This window comes from Triturus cristatus, chromosome 1_2 (assembly GCF_964204655.1).
Source record: "Triturus cristatus chromosome 1_2, aTriCri1.1, whole genome shotgun sequence".
In the NCBI taxonomy this organism is placed as follows: Eukaryota; Metazoa; Chordata; class Amphibia; order Caudata; family Salamandridae; genus Triturus; species Triturus cristatus.
Window position 1 is genome coordinate 1159890250 of NC_140580.1, and position 17272 is coordinate 1159907521.

Below are 17272 nucleotides of genomic sequence, written 5' to 3' on the forward strand. Positions count from 1 at the left end.
ATGGAGGAACTCCAAAATCACAGCAGACCTCAACAACTTCAAAGCAGCCACCACCACCCACCACAAACTCATCAGACACTCAATGAAGAAAGCACTCCAGGACTGAATATCCACCCACGCAGACAACAGCAAGGAACTCTTCTGCATCATCAAAGAGTTCGACCAACCCAACAGTGACTACCGACATCACACTCTCCCAGGTCCACTGCGACAGACTCAGCGCCTACTTCCATCACAAAGACCATCTATGACAACTTCGACAGCAACAACCTATACGCGGAACCCACACCCATCGTTCCCTACACCAAGCAGCCTACACTAGACAGCTGGACCGCCCTCAACATGGAAGACACCCTGAAGACTATGAAGTCAACCCACTCCGGGCCCCCAAGAACCCCTGCCCCCACCACATCTACCACAGAGCCGCTGACATCGCCCCGAGCTTCGTCGAATCATCAACCACTCCTATGAGATCGCCTCCTTCCCCGATGACTGGAAACACACCAAGATCAACCCTTTTCTGTAAAAACCCTTGGCGAAAGCCACCGTCCTCAAGAACTTCAGACCGATCTCCTTACTCTCGTATCCGGCAAAAGTCATTGAAAAAGCAGTCAACAGTCAACTCTCATCCTTCATAGAAGAAAACAACATTCTCGACTCCTCCCAATCAGGCTTCAGGAAGAATCACAGCACCGAAACCGCTCTTCATTCCGCAACAGACGACATCCGCTCCCTCCTTGACAGAGGAGAGACTGTGGCCCTCATCCTCCTGGACCTCTCCGCTGCCTCCGACACAGTGTCTCCCCGCACCCTAGCCCGCTGACTCCACAACGCAGGAATCTGTAACAAGGCCCTGGACTGGGTCTGCTCATTCCTCTACGGCAGAACGCAGTGGGTCAGACTCCCTCCTTTCCTCTCGAAACCCACACCGACCACCTGCGGAGTCCTCCAAGGTTCCTCTATCAGCCCCACCCTGTTCAACATCTGCATGGCCCAGCTCACATCCATCATCAGATCACACGGACTCAACATCGCATCGTGACACCCAACTCATCCTCTGCCTAACCAACGAACCCAACATCTCCAAACACATTTTTCAAGAAGGGAATGGAAGCAGTCACCAGGTGGATGAAGAACAGCTGCCTAGAACTCAACTCGGACAAAACCGAAGAACTCATCATGGGCCCACACCCCAATGCCTGAAACAACACCTGGTGGCCCCCCGCCCTTGGGATCCCTCCCTCCCCTAAGGACCCCGCACACAACCTCTGAATCATCCTGGACTCCAAACTCAAAATGGACCGACAGATCAACGCTGTCACCTCTTCCTGCTACTACACCCTCCGCCTCCTCCGAAAGACCTTCAACTGGATTCCCCTCGAACACAGGAAAACTGTCACCCATGCCCTCATCAGCAGCAGACTTGACTACAACGCACTCTACGCTGGGATCAACAAGAACCTCACCCAAACTCCAGAACATCCAGAACGCCGCCGCTAGACTAGTCCTCAACCTACTGCACTACTGGAACATCAGCCAATACCTACAAACACTACACTGGCTCCCCGTCGAGAAGAGAATCACCTTCAAGCTTCTCACCCATGCCCACAAAGCCCTCCACAACACCGGACCCGCCTAAATGAACCACCGTCTCTCGTTCCCCGCACCCAGAAGATCCCTCTGCTCAGCCCAGCTCTCTGATGCGACGGTACCACGCATCAAAAAGGCCAGAACAGGAGGAAGCTCCTTCTCCTTCCTTGCGACCCATGCTTGGAACACCCTCCCTCTCCACCGCCGACAGACACCAATACTCTCCAAGTTGATGAAGGACCTCAAGACCTGGCTCTTGGATGAATCACCGCGAACAGCCAGAAGCTGTGTGCCCCACCACTTAGTGCTGTGAGAACCCTTCGGGTGCGTAGTTGCGCTTTACAAACTTGTGATTGATTTATTGCTGCTGTGTATAGTCTTTGCAACACGGTCATTACCATGCATTACGTTTACAACGCAGGCATTACCACACATTACCTTTACAACATGAGCATTACCATACGTTACCTTTACAACGTGGTTATTACCACGTGAAACGTTTACAACTTGGTCATCACCACGCATTATATTTACAACGTGGTCATTACAACGCATTACATTCACAACGTGGTCATTACCACGCATTACATTTACAACGTGGTCATTACCACGCATTACATTTACAAACGTGGTCATTACCACGCATTACATTTACAACGTGGTCATTACCACGCATTACATTTACAACATGGTCATTACCATGCATTACATTTACAACATGGTCATTACCATGCATTACATTTACAACATTGGTCATTACCATGCATTACATTTACCACGACGGGCATTACTACAAGTTACCTTTACCAAATTTTACATTTATAACATGGTCATTATCACGTGTTACATTTGCAACATGGGCATTATCACGCAGGTAAGCACTCCGAATACCATTTTCTGGCACTTTAAAACAAGAAATTACCGTGCAGGTGTTTCTTTTAATTTAATTTTAGTAAGGAAATTAAGAGGAAATAATGTCTTAAGGAATTTTAAGGGTTTCGGGATGGGTAACGGTATGGGGATGTAAAGATTTCAAGGGTTTATGGATGGGTAGGAGATGGTAAGTGGTTTCAAGGGTGTAGGCATAGGTAAGGACTTAAGGTTGTAAAAGGTTTTTAAGGGTATTAGGATAGGGTGAGGGGTTTAGATTACATGGATCTATGAGGTCTGGGAAGGGCATCACATTGTATTACATGCGGGGTAAATGCATGAGTGGTAACAACTGATATCCTTCACCCACTGACTCCATCACAGCCTGACCTGCCTTTGAGTGCGGCTCTGCAATGTTACGTTTTTCAGGTTTGCTGCACTGTGACATGCGTGGAGAAAGACTCACAGGCCGGTCTTTCCTCCTTTTGAACATTGATATGTTCATTAATTCACAGCATAATTAAAAAAAAAACACTACTTTAAAATGATTTCCTAGTTACAGAAATCAGAGCAATAATGTGTCACTCTTTGTTAAAAGTGCTTGTCTTTTCACCTTCCCTCAAACACCAACTTCCTCATACGGTTGCCAGGTCATCTCTCAGATGCAGAGCAGTTCAATACCCTTGCCTTTAAGCAAGGGCCATCCCACTCTCTCCAATTACCTCTTCCAGTTCAGCATGCTACAAACCTCAACCAAGCTTACCCCACCCCCGAAACCACCCTGCAAATCTTCTGCGTTTGCGTCCTTTTGAAATGCGGTCTCCTGGCCACTGTTACATCCTCTCCAGCAAACTTCAGCGTAAACCCTCCTTTCCATATTTATGTACACACCCCAGCCACCATGGACATCCGAGTGCACCTGAACAATACACTGGTGCTACCAGCATCCCTCAAACAATCCAGGTACAACCGCACCTCTCACACATCACAGTCTCACGGCTACATCGCCTACATACCCGGGGGAGCAGCACATCACGTGTCCACATGTATTGGCTCAAATACCAAATATTGCTATAGCCATCAAAATCAATCACCCTCCCTTACAGTATCCTTCCCTTGTGATGAATGTACTCTTGGTGCCCACCAATACTCAGTACCCTAGGTTCTTCCAATGGCCAGCACCAATCACCATACCATCTCAGAAGTGCCTCCAATCTTGCTGAAATTCATTCCTGAGCCTATTGAAACACACCGGTGTCTGACCCCCCCCTCCTCAGGTCTCAGCACCTGTGGTGGACACCATCCCCCGTAGGTTCCAGCTCTGACACACCGCTGTCTGACGGCCTTCTCAGGTCTTAGCACCTGCGGTTGATACCATCATCCATAGAGTCCAGCTCAAACACACTGCTGCCGGACACCTCATCTCTCAGTACCTGTGGTCGACACCATCATCCGTAGGGTCCTGCGCAAACATACCACTGTCTGACCACCTCCTCAGGTCTCAGTACCTGTGGTCGACACCATCCCCGTAGGGTCCTGCTCAAACATAATGCTGTGTGACCACCTCCTCAGATCTCAGTAACTGGTGGACACCATCCCCCGTAGGGTCCAGCTCTGACATACCGCTGTCTGACCACCTCCTCAGGTCTCAGCACCTGTGGTCGATACCATCGCCCGTAGGTCCTGCTCAAACATACCGGTGTCTGACCCCTCTCATCCCTCAGTATCTGTGGTCGATACTGTCATCTGTAGGGTCTAGCTCCGACTCACCGCTGTCTGACCACCTCCTCAGGTCTCAGTACCTTTGGTTCGACACCATCATCCGTGGTGTTCTACTCAAACATTTCACTGCCTGACCCCTCCTAGGGTCTCAGCACCTGTGGTCGACACCATCCCCCTTAGAGTCCAGCTGAAACACACCACTGTCTGACCACCTCCTCAGATCACAGCACCTATGGTCGACACCATCATCCGTAGGGTCCAGCTGAAACTTACCGCTGTCTGACCACCTCCTCAGGTCTCAGTACTTGTGGTCGACACCATCATTCACAGGGTTCTGCTCAAACATACCGCTGTCTGACCACCTCCTCAGGTCTCAGTACCTGTGGTGGACACCATTCCCCTTAGGGTCCAGCTGAAACACCACTGTCTGACCACCTCCTCAGATCTCAGCACCTATGGTCGACACTATCATCCGTAGGGTCCAGCTCAAACATACTGCTGTCTGGCCACCGCCTCAGGTCTCAGTACCTGTGGTCGACACCATCATCCGTAGGGTCCAGCTCAAACATACCGCTGTCTGACCACCTCCTCAGGTCTCAGTACCTGTGGTGGACACCATCCCCCATAGGGTCCAGCTGAAACACACCGCTGCCTGACCCCTCATCTCTCAGTACCTGTGGTCGACACCATCCCCCGTAGGGTCCAGCTCCGACACACCGCTGTCTGACCACCTCCTCAGGTCTCAGTATCTGTGGTCGAAACCATACCCCGTAGAGTCCTGCTCAAACGTACTGCTGCCTGACCCCTGCTAGGGTCTCAGCACCTGTGGTCGACACCATCATCCGTGGGGTCCAGCTCAAACATATCGCTGTCTGGACACCTCCTCAAGTCTCAGTACCTGTGGTTGACACCATCCCTCGTAGGGTCGAGCTCTGACATACCGCTGCCTGACCACCTCCTCAGGTCTCCGTACCTGGAGTCAACACCATCCCCCGTAGGGTCCTGCTCAAACATACCGGTGTCTGACCCCTCCTCACATCTCAGCACCTGTGGTCGACACCCTCATCCATAGGGTTCTGCTCAAACATTCCGCTGTCTGGTCACCTCCTCTGTGGTCGACACCATTATCCATAGGGTTCTGCTCAAACATACCGCTGTCTGACCACCTCCTCAGGTCTCAGTACCTGTGGTGGACACCATCCCCCGTAGGGTGCAGCTAAAACACACAGCTGCCTAACCCCTCTCATCTCTCAGTACCTGTGGTCGACACCATCCCCCATAGGGTCCAGCTCTGACACACCGCTGTCTGACCACCGCCTCAGGTCTCAGTACCTGTGGTCGACACCATCCCCCGTAGGGTCCAACTCAAACATACCGCTGTCTGACCACCTCCTCAGGTCCTAGTATCTGTGCTCGACACCATCCCCCGTAGGGTCCAGCTCTGACATACCGCTGCCTGACCACCTCCTCAGGTCTCAGTACCTGGGGTCGACACCATCCCCTGTAGGGTCGAGCTCTGACATACCGCTGTCTGACCACCTCCTCAGGTCTCCGTACCTGGAGTCGACACCATCCCCCGTAGGGTCCTGCTCAAACATACCGCTGTCTGACCACCTCCTCAGGTCCTAGTATCTGTGGTCGACACCATACCCCGGAGGGTCCAGCTCTGACACACCGCTGTCTGACCACCTCCTCATCTCTCAGTACCTGTGGTCGACACCATTCCCCGTAGGGTCCAGCTCTGACACACCGCTGTCTGACCCCCATTCCCTTCTCAGTTTTCAGTACCTGTGGTCGATACAGTCGTCTGTAGGGTCCAGCTCTGACACACCACTGTCTGACCTCCCCCTCCCCCCCCCCCCCCCCCCCGGTCTCTGTACCTGTGGTCAATACACAGGTTGGTTTGGGACAGAAAAGAGGCCTGGGCACCAAAATATAAAAGGACCCCATTAGTGAATTAGAAAGTTAATAAAGTGGTCACATTTGCAAATCAGGGCAGTTTTGAACTTGTAAAGACACACTGCGTAAGTATTTGCCAAGGTCTAGGGAGAGTGTATGCATTTGTTCCTGCTACAGGCAATGTTTGTGGTAATATCACATAAATCAACAGTAAATATGACCCACCAGACCAGAAGACAGGCCAGAGACCGGCAATATACTGCTCCACACACTGACCTGTCAGAGCAGCCTTTTGGGCACTGCCTGATTGTCCTATAGACCAGGCCGAAGCTGCCTCAAACATGCCACACTCTCAAAATTCACCACTGCTCAATTTGCCGCGCACCACCCTGGGGTCCTGCTCGAACACATCACTCACAAAGACACCGTCCCACCTGCAACCAGACACTGGTCAGCGCAGAGGACATCTTACCTGTGTATAAAGTTCTTTTTCTCCAGGTACTCCATGGCGGAGGAGATCTGTGTGGCCATGTACAGCAAGACCACCGCGTTCACCTCCTGGCGGTTGCACTCCCGCAGGTAGTCCAGCAGATTACCGAAGGTCATGAACTCTGTGATGATGTAGAAGGGAGGCTCCCGCGTACACACACCTGGGCAACACAGGAAGCAACATACAGACTCAGTGCAGGCTGGGGACTCCCTAAACAAGGGACAGAGGTTTAGGAAAAAGTAGAAACTGTCTACCAAGGGACTACCAGTGGCCTGCACAGAGCCACTATATCCGCTTTTAGGAAAAAAGAAAACGTGAAACAAAATCTCAGGTTTGACAAGCCAGTGCAGTAAGCAACTAAGCAGATCATAGGAGATAACCTAAAGCGGCCTGCAGAGCTGTACAACGCTGCCAGCGTACTGAAAACCATAAAACGAAAAGTTTCTTACCTGTCGGTGTAGTTTTGCAGCTTGAAGATCTTTCTGGATTCACTATGCTGTGCATTATTCCGCGATCTTGTGGTTGGGTCCGGATTCGTAGTCTTTTCTTTGTTGTTTTTTTTTTTGTTTTTTTTTTGTAGCCCAGGTGGGCGTCGACGTCCACCATTTGGTGCACCTCCCGTGACGTCGTCGTGCTTCCTGCGGAAGTCCCACCTTTGGGGCGCCATCTTCGGGTTCTTTTTTCCCTGTTTTTTTTTTTTTTTTTTTTTTTTTTTTTTTTTTTAACCCTAGGCGATTGATTAATCCTTTTGTCCATATTTTTGTACGTATCCACCTTTTTTGATCCTATCCATTTCACCCCCTCTTCCTCCAGCCTCATCTTCCTGGCGGAGGTGGGTGGGTTCGCTAGTGAATCCAGAAAGATCTTCAAGCTGCAAAACTACACCGACAGGTAAGAAACTTTTCGTTTTGCAGCGTGAATCTTTCTGGATTCACTATGCTGTGCATAGATTTTGTAGCGGTTTTCCTATTTTTGTGGTGGCTGGGTGGAAGATGATCGCTGGTCGTTGAAAATGTGTTGTAGCACCTTCTGTCCGACCTGTGCTTCCTTATTCATTTGAATGTCCACGCAGTAGTGCTTTGTGAACGTGTGCACCGATGCCCAAGTTGCTGCGAGACAAATGTCTTGGATGGGCGTGTTTGCCAGGAAGGCAACTGTGGCCCCCTTCTTCCTTGTGGAGTGAGCTTGTGGCCCCTCCGTTAGCTCCTGTCCAGCCTGTTTGTGACAGAATTGGATAGTGAGGGCAATCCATCTAGCGATGGTGCCCTTGGTCACTGGTCTACCCATGAAGCTAGTAGCAAAGGACACAAACAGCTGCTTCGACTTCCTGAGTTCTTTGGTTCTTTCAATGTAGTGCATCACCGCTCTTCTGGCATCGAGGGTGTGCAGGGCCTTTTCTGCATTTGTAGTCGGGTTTTGGAAGAAACTCGGTATCTGTATACTCCGATTCATGTGAAACGCCGACACTACCTTGGGCATGAAGTGTGGGTCCGTCCTCAGGACTACCCTGTCCTTGTGAATTTGAATGTAGGGCTCCTGTAGCGTTAGTGCTTGAAGCTCGCTCACTCTGCGTAGTGAGGTTATGGCCACTAGAAAGGCAGTCTTCATCGTCAACATTTGTAGATTGGCCTTGTGAATGGGTTCAAACGGCGCCTTCATGAGCTCCGTCAGAACCACGTTTAAATTCCATGCCGGCGGCGGCAACCTTTTCGGGGGTGCCATTCTTTTGGCTCCCTCCATGAATCTCTTCACCACCTGCGAGCTGAAGAAACTTCCACCCTTCTCACCTCTGGTGTAGGCAACGATCGCTGCTAGGTGCACCCTTAGGGAGCTCGAGCAGAGGTTACTCTTTAGAAGGTGCGTGAGGTACCTCAGCACCGTTGAGTCTTTTGTCATTCTGTTGTGCAGGCCTTTCTTCCTGCACCACACCGTGAATCTTTTCCACTTTGCGCTGTAGCACTTTCTTGTAGTAGGTTTCCTTGCCTCCCGTAGCACTCGCATAGTGCTCTGAGGTAACCTTAGGTGTGCGAACTCTATGTCTTCAGGAGCCATGCTGCTAGGTTGAGGGTCTCTGGCTCTGGGTGCAGGACCTCCCCGTTTTGCATTGAGAGCAGGTCTTTTCTTCGCTCGAACCTGTACGGATTGCCTTGCGCCATTTCTTGAATCTGTGAGAACCATGTCTGCCTCGCCCACTGTGGGGCCACCAGGATCAGAGTCATGTTGCTGGTTCTGCACTTGTCGAGCACTCTGTGCAACAGGGGTATCGGTGGAAAGGCGTAGGCAAATGTCCTCGACCAGCTTATCCATAGGGCATTGCCCTTGGATTGCTGATCTGGTTGCCTGGACGCGAAGCTTTGGCATTTTGCATTGTGGCGTGTTGCAAAAAGGTCTATTGTGGGAGTCCCCCATCTCCGGAAGAGTTTCTCCGTTTCCTGGCCATTGAGCTCCCACTCGTGCGATGCTGAGGTCTGCCTGCTCAGCCAGTCTGCCTCCACATTGTCCTTCCCCGGTAGGTGAATTGCCAGTAGATCTATCCTGAGAGGTATGGCCCATCTCCAAATCTCCTGAGCTAGGGATGAGAGGGGAAACGACTGTGTCCCCCCTTGTTTGTTGATGTAGAACATCGCCGTGGTGTTGTCTGTCTGTACCAACACCCTCTGCCCGCACAGGTGTCTCTGGAATGCCTTCAGGGCTAGCAGTATTGTTTTCAACTCGAGGTAGTTGATGTGGCGGACCGCGTCTGCCGGAGCCCATAGACCCCTCACTCTGAGGTTGTCCATGTGCGCTCCCCATCCCATCTGCGATGCGTCCGTGGTAATGGTCACTGTTGGGCTTGGTGGTGTCAGGCTTCTCCCTGTTGTAATGTTGTCTCTGTTCCACCAAGTTATCTCCTCCTGCACTGCGTGCGTAACAACCACTAGATCCTCCCAACTTCCGTTTGCTTGTGACCATTGCTGTTGCAGCCATTCCTGGAATGGTCTCATGTGCAGGCGTACATTCGGCACTAGCTGGATACAGGACGCCATCATCCCCATCATCTTGCTCACCGCCCTCACTGTCAGAGCTCGCCCCTTCTGGTAGAGCTGCGTCTCCTTCAGTAGGGCATCTGTCCTCCTGTCGCTGGGCACTACTGTACTGTTGAGGGAGTTGATCTGTGCCCCCAGGAAAATCTTTACCTGCTCCGGTTCCAGCGATGATTTTCCCCAGTGGATGGAAAATCCCAGATTTGTGAGGGTGTCCGTTACGCGTTTTGCGTGCCTCTCGCACTTCTCGCGTGAGTTTGCCTTGACCAGCCAGTCGTCCAAGTAGGGGTATACGTGTATGCCCTGCTTTCGTAGGTGTGCCGCTACCGCCGACAGGCATTTTGTAAAGACCCTTGGCGCTGATTTTAATCCGAAGGCCAGGGTTGTGAACTGGTAGTGTTCCTGTTCGATGTTGAATCTTAGAAGGCCCTTGTGCCTTCTGTTTATTGGGATGTGAAGGTAGGCATCCTTGAGGTCTACGGTGACCATGAAGTCCCCTTCTCTTATCTGTGGCAGTACCTCCTGCAGTGAAGTCATTTTGAACCTTTGTGTTTTGACGAACTTGTTTAGGTACCGGAGGTCCAGTATGGGTCTGAGGTCTCCGTCTACCTTCGGAACCACGAAGTAGTTTGAGTAGACCCCTTTGTTGCGTTCCCTGAACGGCACTGTCTCTATGGCTCCCTTTTGCAGGAGTTTCCGTGTTTCTTCTCTGAGTATTGCCAGTTCTTGGGCCGATCTCTGTCTTCCCTTCGGCTTTCTGTTTGGAGGTCTTTTCTCCAACTCTACGCAGTATCCGTGCTGCACGATGTTCCGTATCCACTTGTCTGTGGTTATGCGCCGCCACTCCTGAAGGTAGAACCTCAGCCTTCCGCCTACCGGTGACGTATGCTCGTAGGCTCTTGGATCTTCTCTTCCCCCTGATTTTACCTTTTTGCGCCTCACCCTTGGGGGCCTGACGAGGGTGGGCGTCTTCTTGCGTGCTGAGTCACTTCGAGGAGGGCTGATCGCCCCCTCTCCTCCTTTGGCCACGTCCGTTCCCTCTCCCTCGAAAGGACTGGCCCCGAGGTTGATATTGCCAGCTTTGCTTCTGCTGACTTTGTCCGTGACCTTCGCCCTGCTGACCTTGTTGGAACGCCTGGTGCGACGTCCCCTGTTGGCTTCCACCCCTACCGTAGGGTCTCCTCGAGGGATTTCCTCGTCTCATTCCCCTCAGCTGCAGGGCCCCCATGGACCTCGCTGTCTCGTTCTCCTTCTTGAGCTGGGTGAGCTTCTCGTCCACCGTTGCTCCGAACAGTGTCTCTCCGTTGAAGGGAGTGCCCAGGATGTTGTTCTGCACTTCCGGTTTGAATCCCGAGATTCTTAGCCATGCATGCCTCCTTTCTGTGACCCCTATGGCCATGAGTCTTGCTGAAGTCTCTGCCCCATCCAACGCCGTCTTTATACAGGAGTTGGCGATGTTCTTGCCTTCATCTACCAGGTGAGAGGCTCTCTGGCGGTATTCTTCGGGGAGGTGCTTTACTAGCTCCCCCATTTCATCCCAGTGTTGGTACTGGTGTCTATTTAGGAGTGCATTTGAATTCGCCATGCGCCAGTGCATTGCGGCGTTCCTCTCGACCTTTCTGCCTGTGAGGTCGATTCTCCTGCTCTCTTTATCTGGAGGTGGGCCCGAGGTTGCTGGCACGTTGGCCCTTCTCCTGGCCGTGGAGGCAATGATGGAGTCTGCGGTGACGCTACCCTTGATGTAAGGTGGGTCCAGGGAGGAGTGTTTATACTTTTTCTCTGTCCTGGGCGTGATCGACCGACAGGTGGCAGGCTCCTTGAAGGCTTCTCTCCCCTGGTTCATCACGCTTTGTAGCATGGGGAGGAACTGGCTCCTAGTCTGGATGGGGAGCAGTGTTTCGACGAGAAAATCTGCTTTCGGCCTCTCCTCGTCGAGCTTGACGCCGAAGGCCATTGCTGCGCTCTTCACCACCATATTGTACACCCCGATGTCGTCTGGTGGCGAAGGCCTCGAGGGGTACGTGTCCACGGCCTCCTCCGGGTTTTCGGTGTCGAGATCTTGCCATTCGACGTCGTTGCCGGTAGATGTCGCCGATTCGAAGAACGATTGTTGGTCTTCTTCCTCGGCTTCTTCCTCATAATAGGGCTCCTCTTCCTCTTCGAGGTCCCTTGTCAGCCCTTCGGCGTCGAACTCCTCCTCGACTTCGACGACGTCCGCCGATGAAACCGTTGGAATCTTGAATTCCTTCATCCTGGCGTCGAACTCCTTCTTCCTTTGAAGGATGTTCTCCATTTCGGCCTCGAGCCGCCTCTTCTTTTTCTCCATTTCGGAGATGCTTTCGGCGTCGACCGCGGGCCTTTTCGATGAAACTTGCGTCGACGTCGAACGTTCTTTCTGCGTCGATCGGCCCGTTTCATGGGATGATTTCGACGACCCTTGCCTTTCGGCGTCTTTCTGCGCCAGGGAGTCCTTTTGTAAGGGTCCGCTGGGCCTTTTGTCCGAAGTTCCCCCTTTGGACGTCAAAGTTTTCGGCGCCGGGGCTCCCTTCGTGGACCTTGACTCAGTTTTTCTCGAGTCACCCTCGTGTTTTCGAGGTGTTTTTTGATTTGCGCTCGACGATTCTCTTACCTCGTCTTCTTTCTTCTTGTCGGTCTCTACGACCGTGAAGTTTTCGGCTGCCTCGGCGACGTTGTCCTCGTCGTCCGTGTCGAGGCCCAGCGCGTAGAGTGTCGGGGGTTTTCCTTGGCCCTCCATGTTGGCGTTGGCTCTCCTCTGCCTCTCTCTCACCCTGAGTGTCTTCGGCGCGAAGACTGAGCAGGCGTTGCAGTCGATACTCTGATGATCCACCGGTAGGCAGAGGTTGCAGACCGGATGCAGGTCTTTCTGCGCGAACTTGTGGTGGCAGTTTGGGCAGAACTTGAATGGCGTCTTGTCCATTTCGCTCAGGGTCTCTGAGCGTGCATTCTCCAAGGTTGTCGAAGAAAAAGGCTCGCTGGTCTTCTTTCTTCACGTTCCTGTCGAAATCTGTTCTTTCCTGATGTCTTCTCTTGATTCTATCGATGAAACTCGCTTTTCTTTCTTCTTCCTCCGAGTGAACTTCTGGAGCTTCCCGATGACGATCCAGACCCAACGGCGGAAAAAAGAATCTGAAGATGGCGCCCCAAAGGTGGGACTTCCGCAGGAAGCACGACGACGTCACGGGAGGTGCACCAAATGGTGGACGTCGACGCCCACCTGGGCTACAAAAAAAAAAAAAAAAAAAAAAAAAAACAAAGAAAAGACTACGAATCCGGACCCAACCACAAGATCGCGGAATAATGCACAGCATAGTGAATCCAGAAAGATTCACGCTGCAAAACCACAGGTCTATCTCTCACACTTCTTCATTCTACACACTGATATGTGCTGCGTCCCATAACACGATAACCGCAGCTCGGTGGTCAGCCTGTGTCTCGCACTCCTTCATCCATCACAATGCTCCACCGCGTCCCATAACACGATAACCGCACCTCGGTGGTCAGCCTGTGTCTCGCACGCCTTCATCCATCACAATGCTCCACTGCCTCCCATCAAACGATAACCGCAGCTTGGTGGCCAGAATGTGTCCCGCATTCCTTCATCCATCACACACCCCCACTGCGTCCCAAAACACGATAACCGCACCTCGGTGGTCAGCCTGTGTCTCCCACTCCTTCATCCATCACACTGCTCCACTGCGTCCTATAACACAATAACCGCAGCTTGATGGCCAGCATGTGCCACTCATTCCTTCATCCATCACACTGCTACGCTGAGTCCCAAAACACGATAACCGCAGCTCGGTGGTCAGCCTGTGTCTCGCACTCCTTCATCAAGCACACTGCTCCGCTGCGTCCCATCAAATGATAACCGCTCCTTGGTGGTCAGCCTGTGTCTCACATTCCTTCATCAATCACAGTGCTAATCTGTGTCCCATAACACTATAACCGCGCCTCGGTGGTCAGCCTGTCTAGCATTCCTTCATCCATCTCACTGCTCCGCTGTCCCAAAACACAATAACCGCACCTCAGTGGTCAGCCTGTGTCTCGCATTCCTTCATCAGTCACACTGCTACGCTGCGTCCCATAACACGATAACCGCACCTCGGTGGTCAGCCTGTGTCTCGCACTCCATCCATCACACTGCTCCACTGCGTCCCATAACATGATAACCGCAGCTCGGAGGCCAGCATGTGCCACTCATTCCTTCATCCATCACACTGCTACGCAGCGTCCCAAAACAGGATAACCGCAGCTCGGTGGTCAGCCTGTGTCTCGCACTCCATCCATCACACTGCTCCACTGCGTCCCATAACACGATAACCGCACCTCCGTGGCCAGCATGTGCCACTCATTCCTTTATCCATCACACTAATATGTGCTGCGTCTCATAACACGATAACCGCACCTCGGTGGTCAGCCTGTCTCGCACTCCTTCATCCATCACACTGCTCTGCTGCATCACATAACACGATAACCGCACCTCAGTGGTCAGCCTGTGTCTCGCACTCCATCCATCACACTGCTGCACTGTGTCCCATCACACGATAACGGCAGCTGTGTGGTCAGGCTGTGTCTCGCACTCCTTCATCCATCACACTGCTCCGCTGCGTCCCATAACACGATAACCGCACCTTGGTGGTCAGCCTGTGTCTCGCACTCCTTCATCCATCACACTGCTCCGCTGCGTCCCATAACACGATAACCGCACCTCGGTGGTCAGCCTGTCTCGCATTCCTTCATCTATCACACTGCTCTGCTGCATCACATAACACGATAACCGCACCTCAGTGGTCAGCCTGTGTCTCGCACTCCATCCATCACACTGCTGCACTGTGTCCCATCACACGATAACGGCAGCTGGGTGGTCAGCCTGTCTCTCGCACTCCTTCATCCATCACACTGCTCTGCTGCGTCCCATAACACGATAACCGCACCTCGGTGGTCAGCCTGTGTCTCGCACTCCTTCATCCATCACACTGCTCCGCTGCGTCCCATAAAATGATAACCGCAGCTGGGTGGTCAGCCTGTGTCTCGCACTCCTTCATCCATCACACTGCTCTGCTGCGTCCCATAAAATGATAACCGCAGCTTGGTGGTCAGCCTGTGTCTCGCACTCCTTCATCCATCACAATGCTCCGCTGCGTCCCATAACACGCTAACCGCACCTCGGTGGTCAGCATGTGCCACTCATTCCTTTATCCATCACACTAATATGTGCTGCGTTTCATAACACGATAAACGCACCTCGTGGTCAGCCTGTCTCGCACTCCTTCATCCATCACACTGCTCCGCTGCATCACATAACACGATAACCACAGCTCGGTGGTCAGCCTGTGTCTCGCACTCCATCCATCACACTGCTCTGTTGCTCCCCTAACACGATAACCGCACCTCGGTGGTCAGCCTGTCTCGCATTCGTTCATCCATCACATTGCTACGCTGCGTCCCATAACACGATAACCGCACCTCGGTGGTCAGCCTGTCTCGCATTCGTTCATCCATCACACTGCTCCGCTGCGTCCCATACCACGATAACCGCACCTCGGTGGTCAGCCTGTCTCGCACTCCTTCATCCATCACACTGCTCCGCTGCATCACATAACTCAATAACCGTAGCTCGGTGGTCAGCCTGTGTCTCGCACTCCATCCCTCACACTGCTCTGGTGCTCCCATAACACAATAACCGCACCTCGGTGGTCAGCCTGTCTCACATTCGTTCATCAATCACACTGCTACGCTGAGTCCCATAACACGATAACCGCACCTCGGTGGTCAGCCTGTCTCGCATTCGTTCATCCATCACACTGCTCCGCTGCGTCCCATACCACGATAACCGCACCTCGGTGGTCAGCCTGTCTCGCACTCCTTCATCCATCACACTGCTCCGCTGCATCACATAACACGATAACCGCAGCTCGGTGGTCAGCCTGTGTCTCGCACTCCATCCCTCACACTGCTCTGGTGCTCCCATAACACAATAACCGCACCTCGGTGGTCAGCCTGTCTCACATTCGTTCATCAATCACACTGCTACGCTGAGTCCCATAACACGATAACCGCACCTCGGTGGTCAGCCTGTCTCGCATTCGTTCATCCATCACACTGCTCCGCTGCGTCCCATACCACGATAACCGCACCTCGGTGGTCAGCCTGTGTCTCGCATTTGCCGCCACCACCGTATCTCAGCGTCCCCAGTGCCACGTCTGGGGTCTTCCCACTTACCGAGCAGCTGCACCAAGTTTGGGTGCTTGACTTCTTTCATCACCGCGGCCTCTTTCAAGAACTCCTCCACCTCCATGGTGTCCTCCTGCAGTGGGGAAAACAGAAGTGTTAGGGCCAGGATCTCTCTAGAGACATCGGCATGTAGCCTGCAGCAACACTGCCTAGCCCCGGGTCTATGAGGAAGCCGTATACAATCCTGCAGCCCTGGCTCTTCCAAGCTGAGGACGCCAATGTGCCAGCAGCTTCAATGTGCTTCATTTACCAACCCCATCCCATTTCAGAGTCACCCTGTCATGTAAACTGCAGTGGTGCAGAGATAAGCAGAGTGGTGAGAATCCCCAGTGCCGCTCTCTCAACACTCTATCCCATTCCAGTCATACATGTGTGCCATGCAGATACCCAGAGTGCTGGCAGCCCCAATGCCACTCTCTCCCAACACTCCATCCCATTTCAGTGTGCGCTGCAGATACCCAGAGTCCTGAGCAGCCCCAGAGCAACTCTCTCTGAACACTCCACCCCATTCCAGTGTGTGCTGCAGATACTCAGAGTGCTGGGCAGCCCTAGTGCCACTCTCTCAACACTTTACCCCATTCCAGTGTGCCCTACAGATACCCAGAGTGCTGGGCAGCCTCCGTGCGACTCTCTCTCTCAACACTCCTCCCCATTCCAGTGTGTGCTGCAGATACCCAGAGTGATGGGCAGCCCTAGTGCCACTCTCTCAACACTCCACCCCATTCCAGTGTGCGCTGCAGATACCCAGAGTGCTGGGCAGCCCCAGTGCCACTCTCTCTCTCAACACTCCATCCCATTCCAGTGTGCGCTGCAGATACCCAGAGTGCTGGGCAGCCCCAGTGCCACTCTCTGAACACTCCACCCCATTCCAGTGTGCCCTGCAGATACCCAGAGCGCTGGGCAGACTCAGTGCCACTCTCTCAACACTCCACCCCATTCCAGTGTGCCCTGCAGATACCCAGAGTGCTGGGCAGCCTCTGTGCGACTCTCTCTCTCAACACTCCATCCCATTCCAGTGTGCGCTGCAGATACCCAGAGTGCTGGGCAGCCCCAGTGCCACTCTCTGAACACTCCACCCCATTCCAGTGTGCCCTACAGGTTCCCAGAGTGCTGAGCACTCTCTCTAAACACTCCATCCCACTCAAAAGTGCTCTGTAGGTACCCAGAGTTCTGAACAACCAAGGCAAACCCCCATCCTCCCTCAGTCCTCTACAACAACCCAACCTCCCTGCCTGCAAACACAACTACCTACCTGTCCTCTACAACAACCCAACTTCCCTGCCTGCAAACAACGCAACTACCTACCCGTCCTCTACAACAACACGACCGCCCTGCCTGCAAACAACGCAACTACCTACCCGTCCTCTACAATAACCCAACCTCCCTGCCTGCAAAAACGCAACTACCTACCCGTCCTCTACAA

The 17272-nt window shown here is 52.8% G+C and overlaps 1 protein-coding gene across 4 annotated transcripts in view; it reads right to left on the reverse strand.

Moving 5' to 3' along the window:
• The window catches only part of ABL1 (ABL proto-oncogene 1, non-receptor tyrosine kinase), a 317567-nt gene that overhangs the window by 49588 nt on the left and 250707 nt on the right, over positions 1–17272 (reverse strand). For all 4 annotated transcript variants that reach the window (XM_085613961.1, XM_085613960.1, XM_085613963.1 and 1 more), the window contains 2 exons: positions 15838–15922; positions 6554–6731 (listed from right to left, as the gene is read on the reverse strand). In XM_085613961.1, the coding sequence (XP_085470087.1) occupies positions 6554–6731; positions 15838–15922 (263 nt within the window). The remainder of the gene's footprint in view (positions 1–6553; positions 6732–15837; positions 15923–17272) is intronic.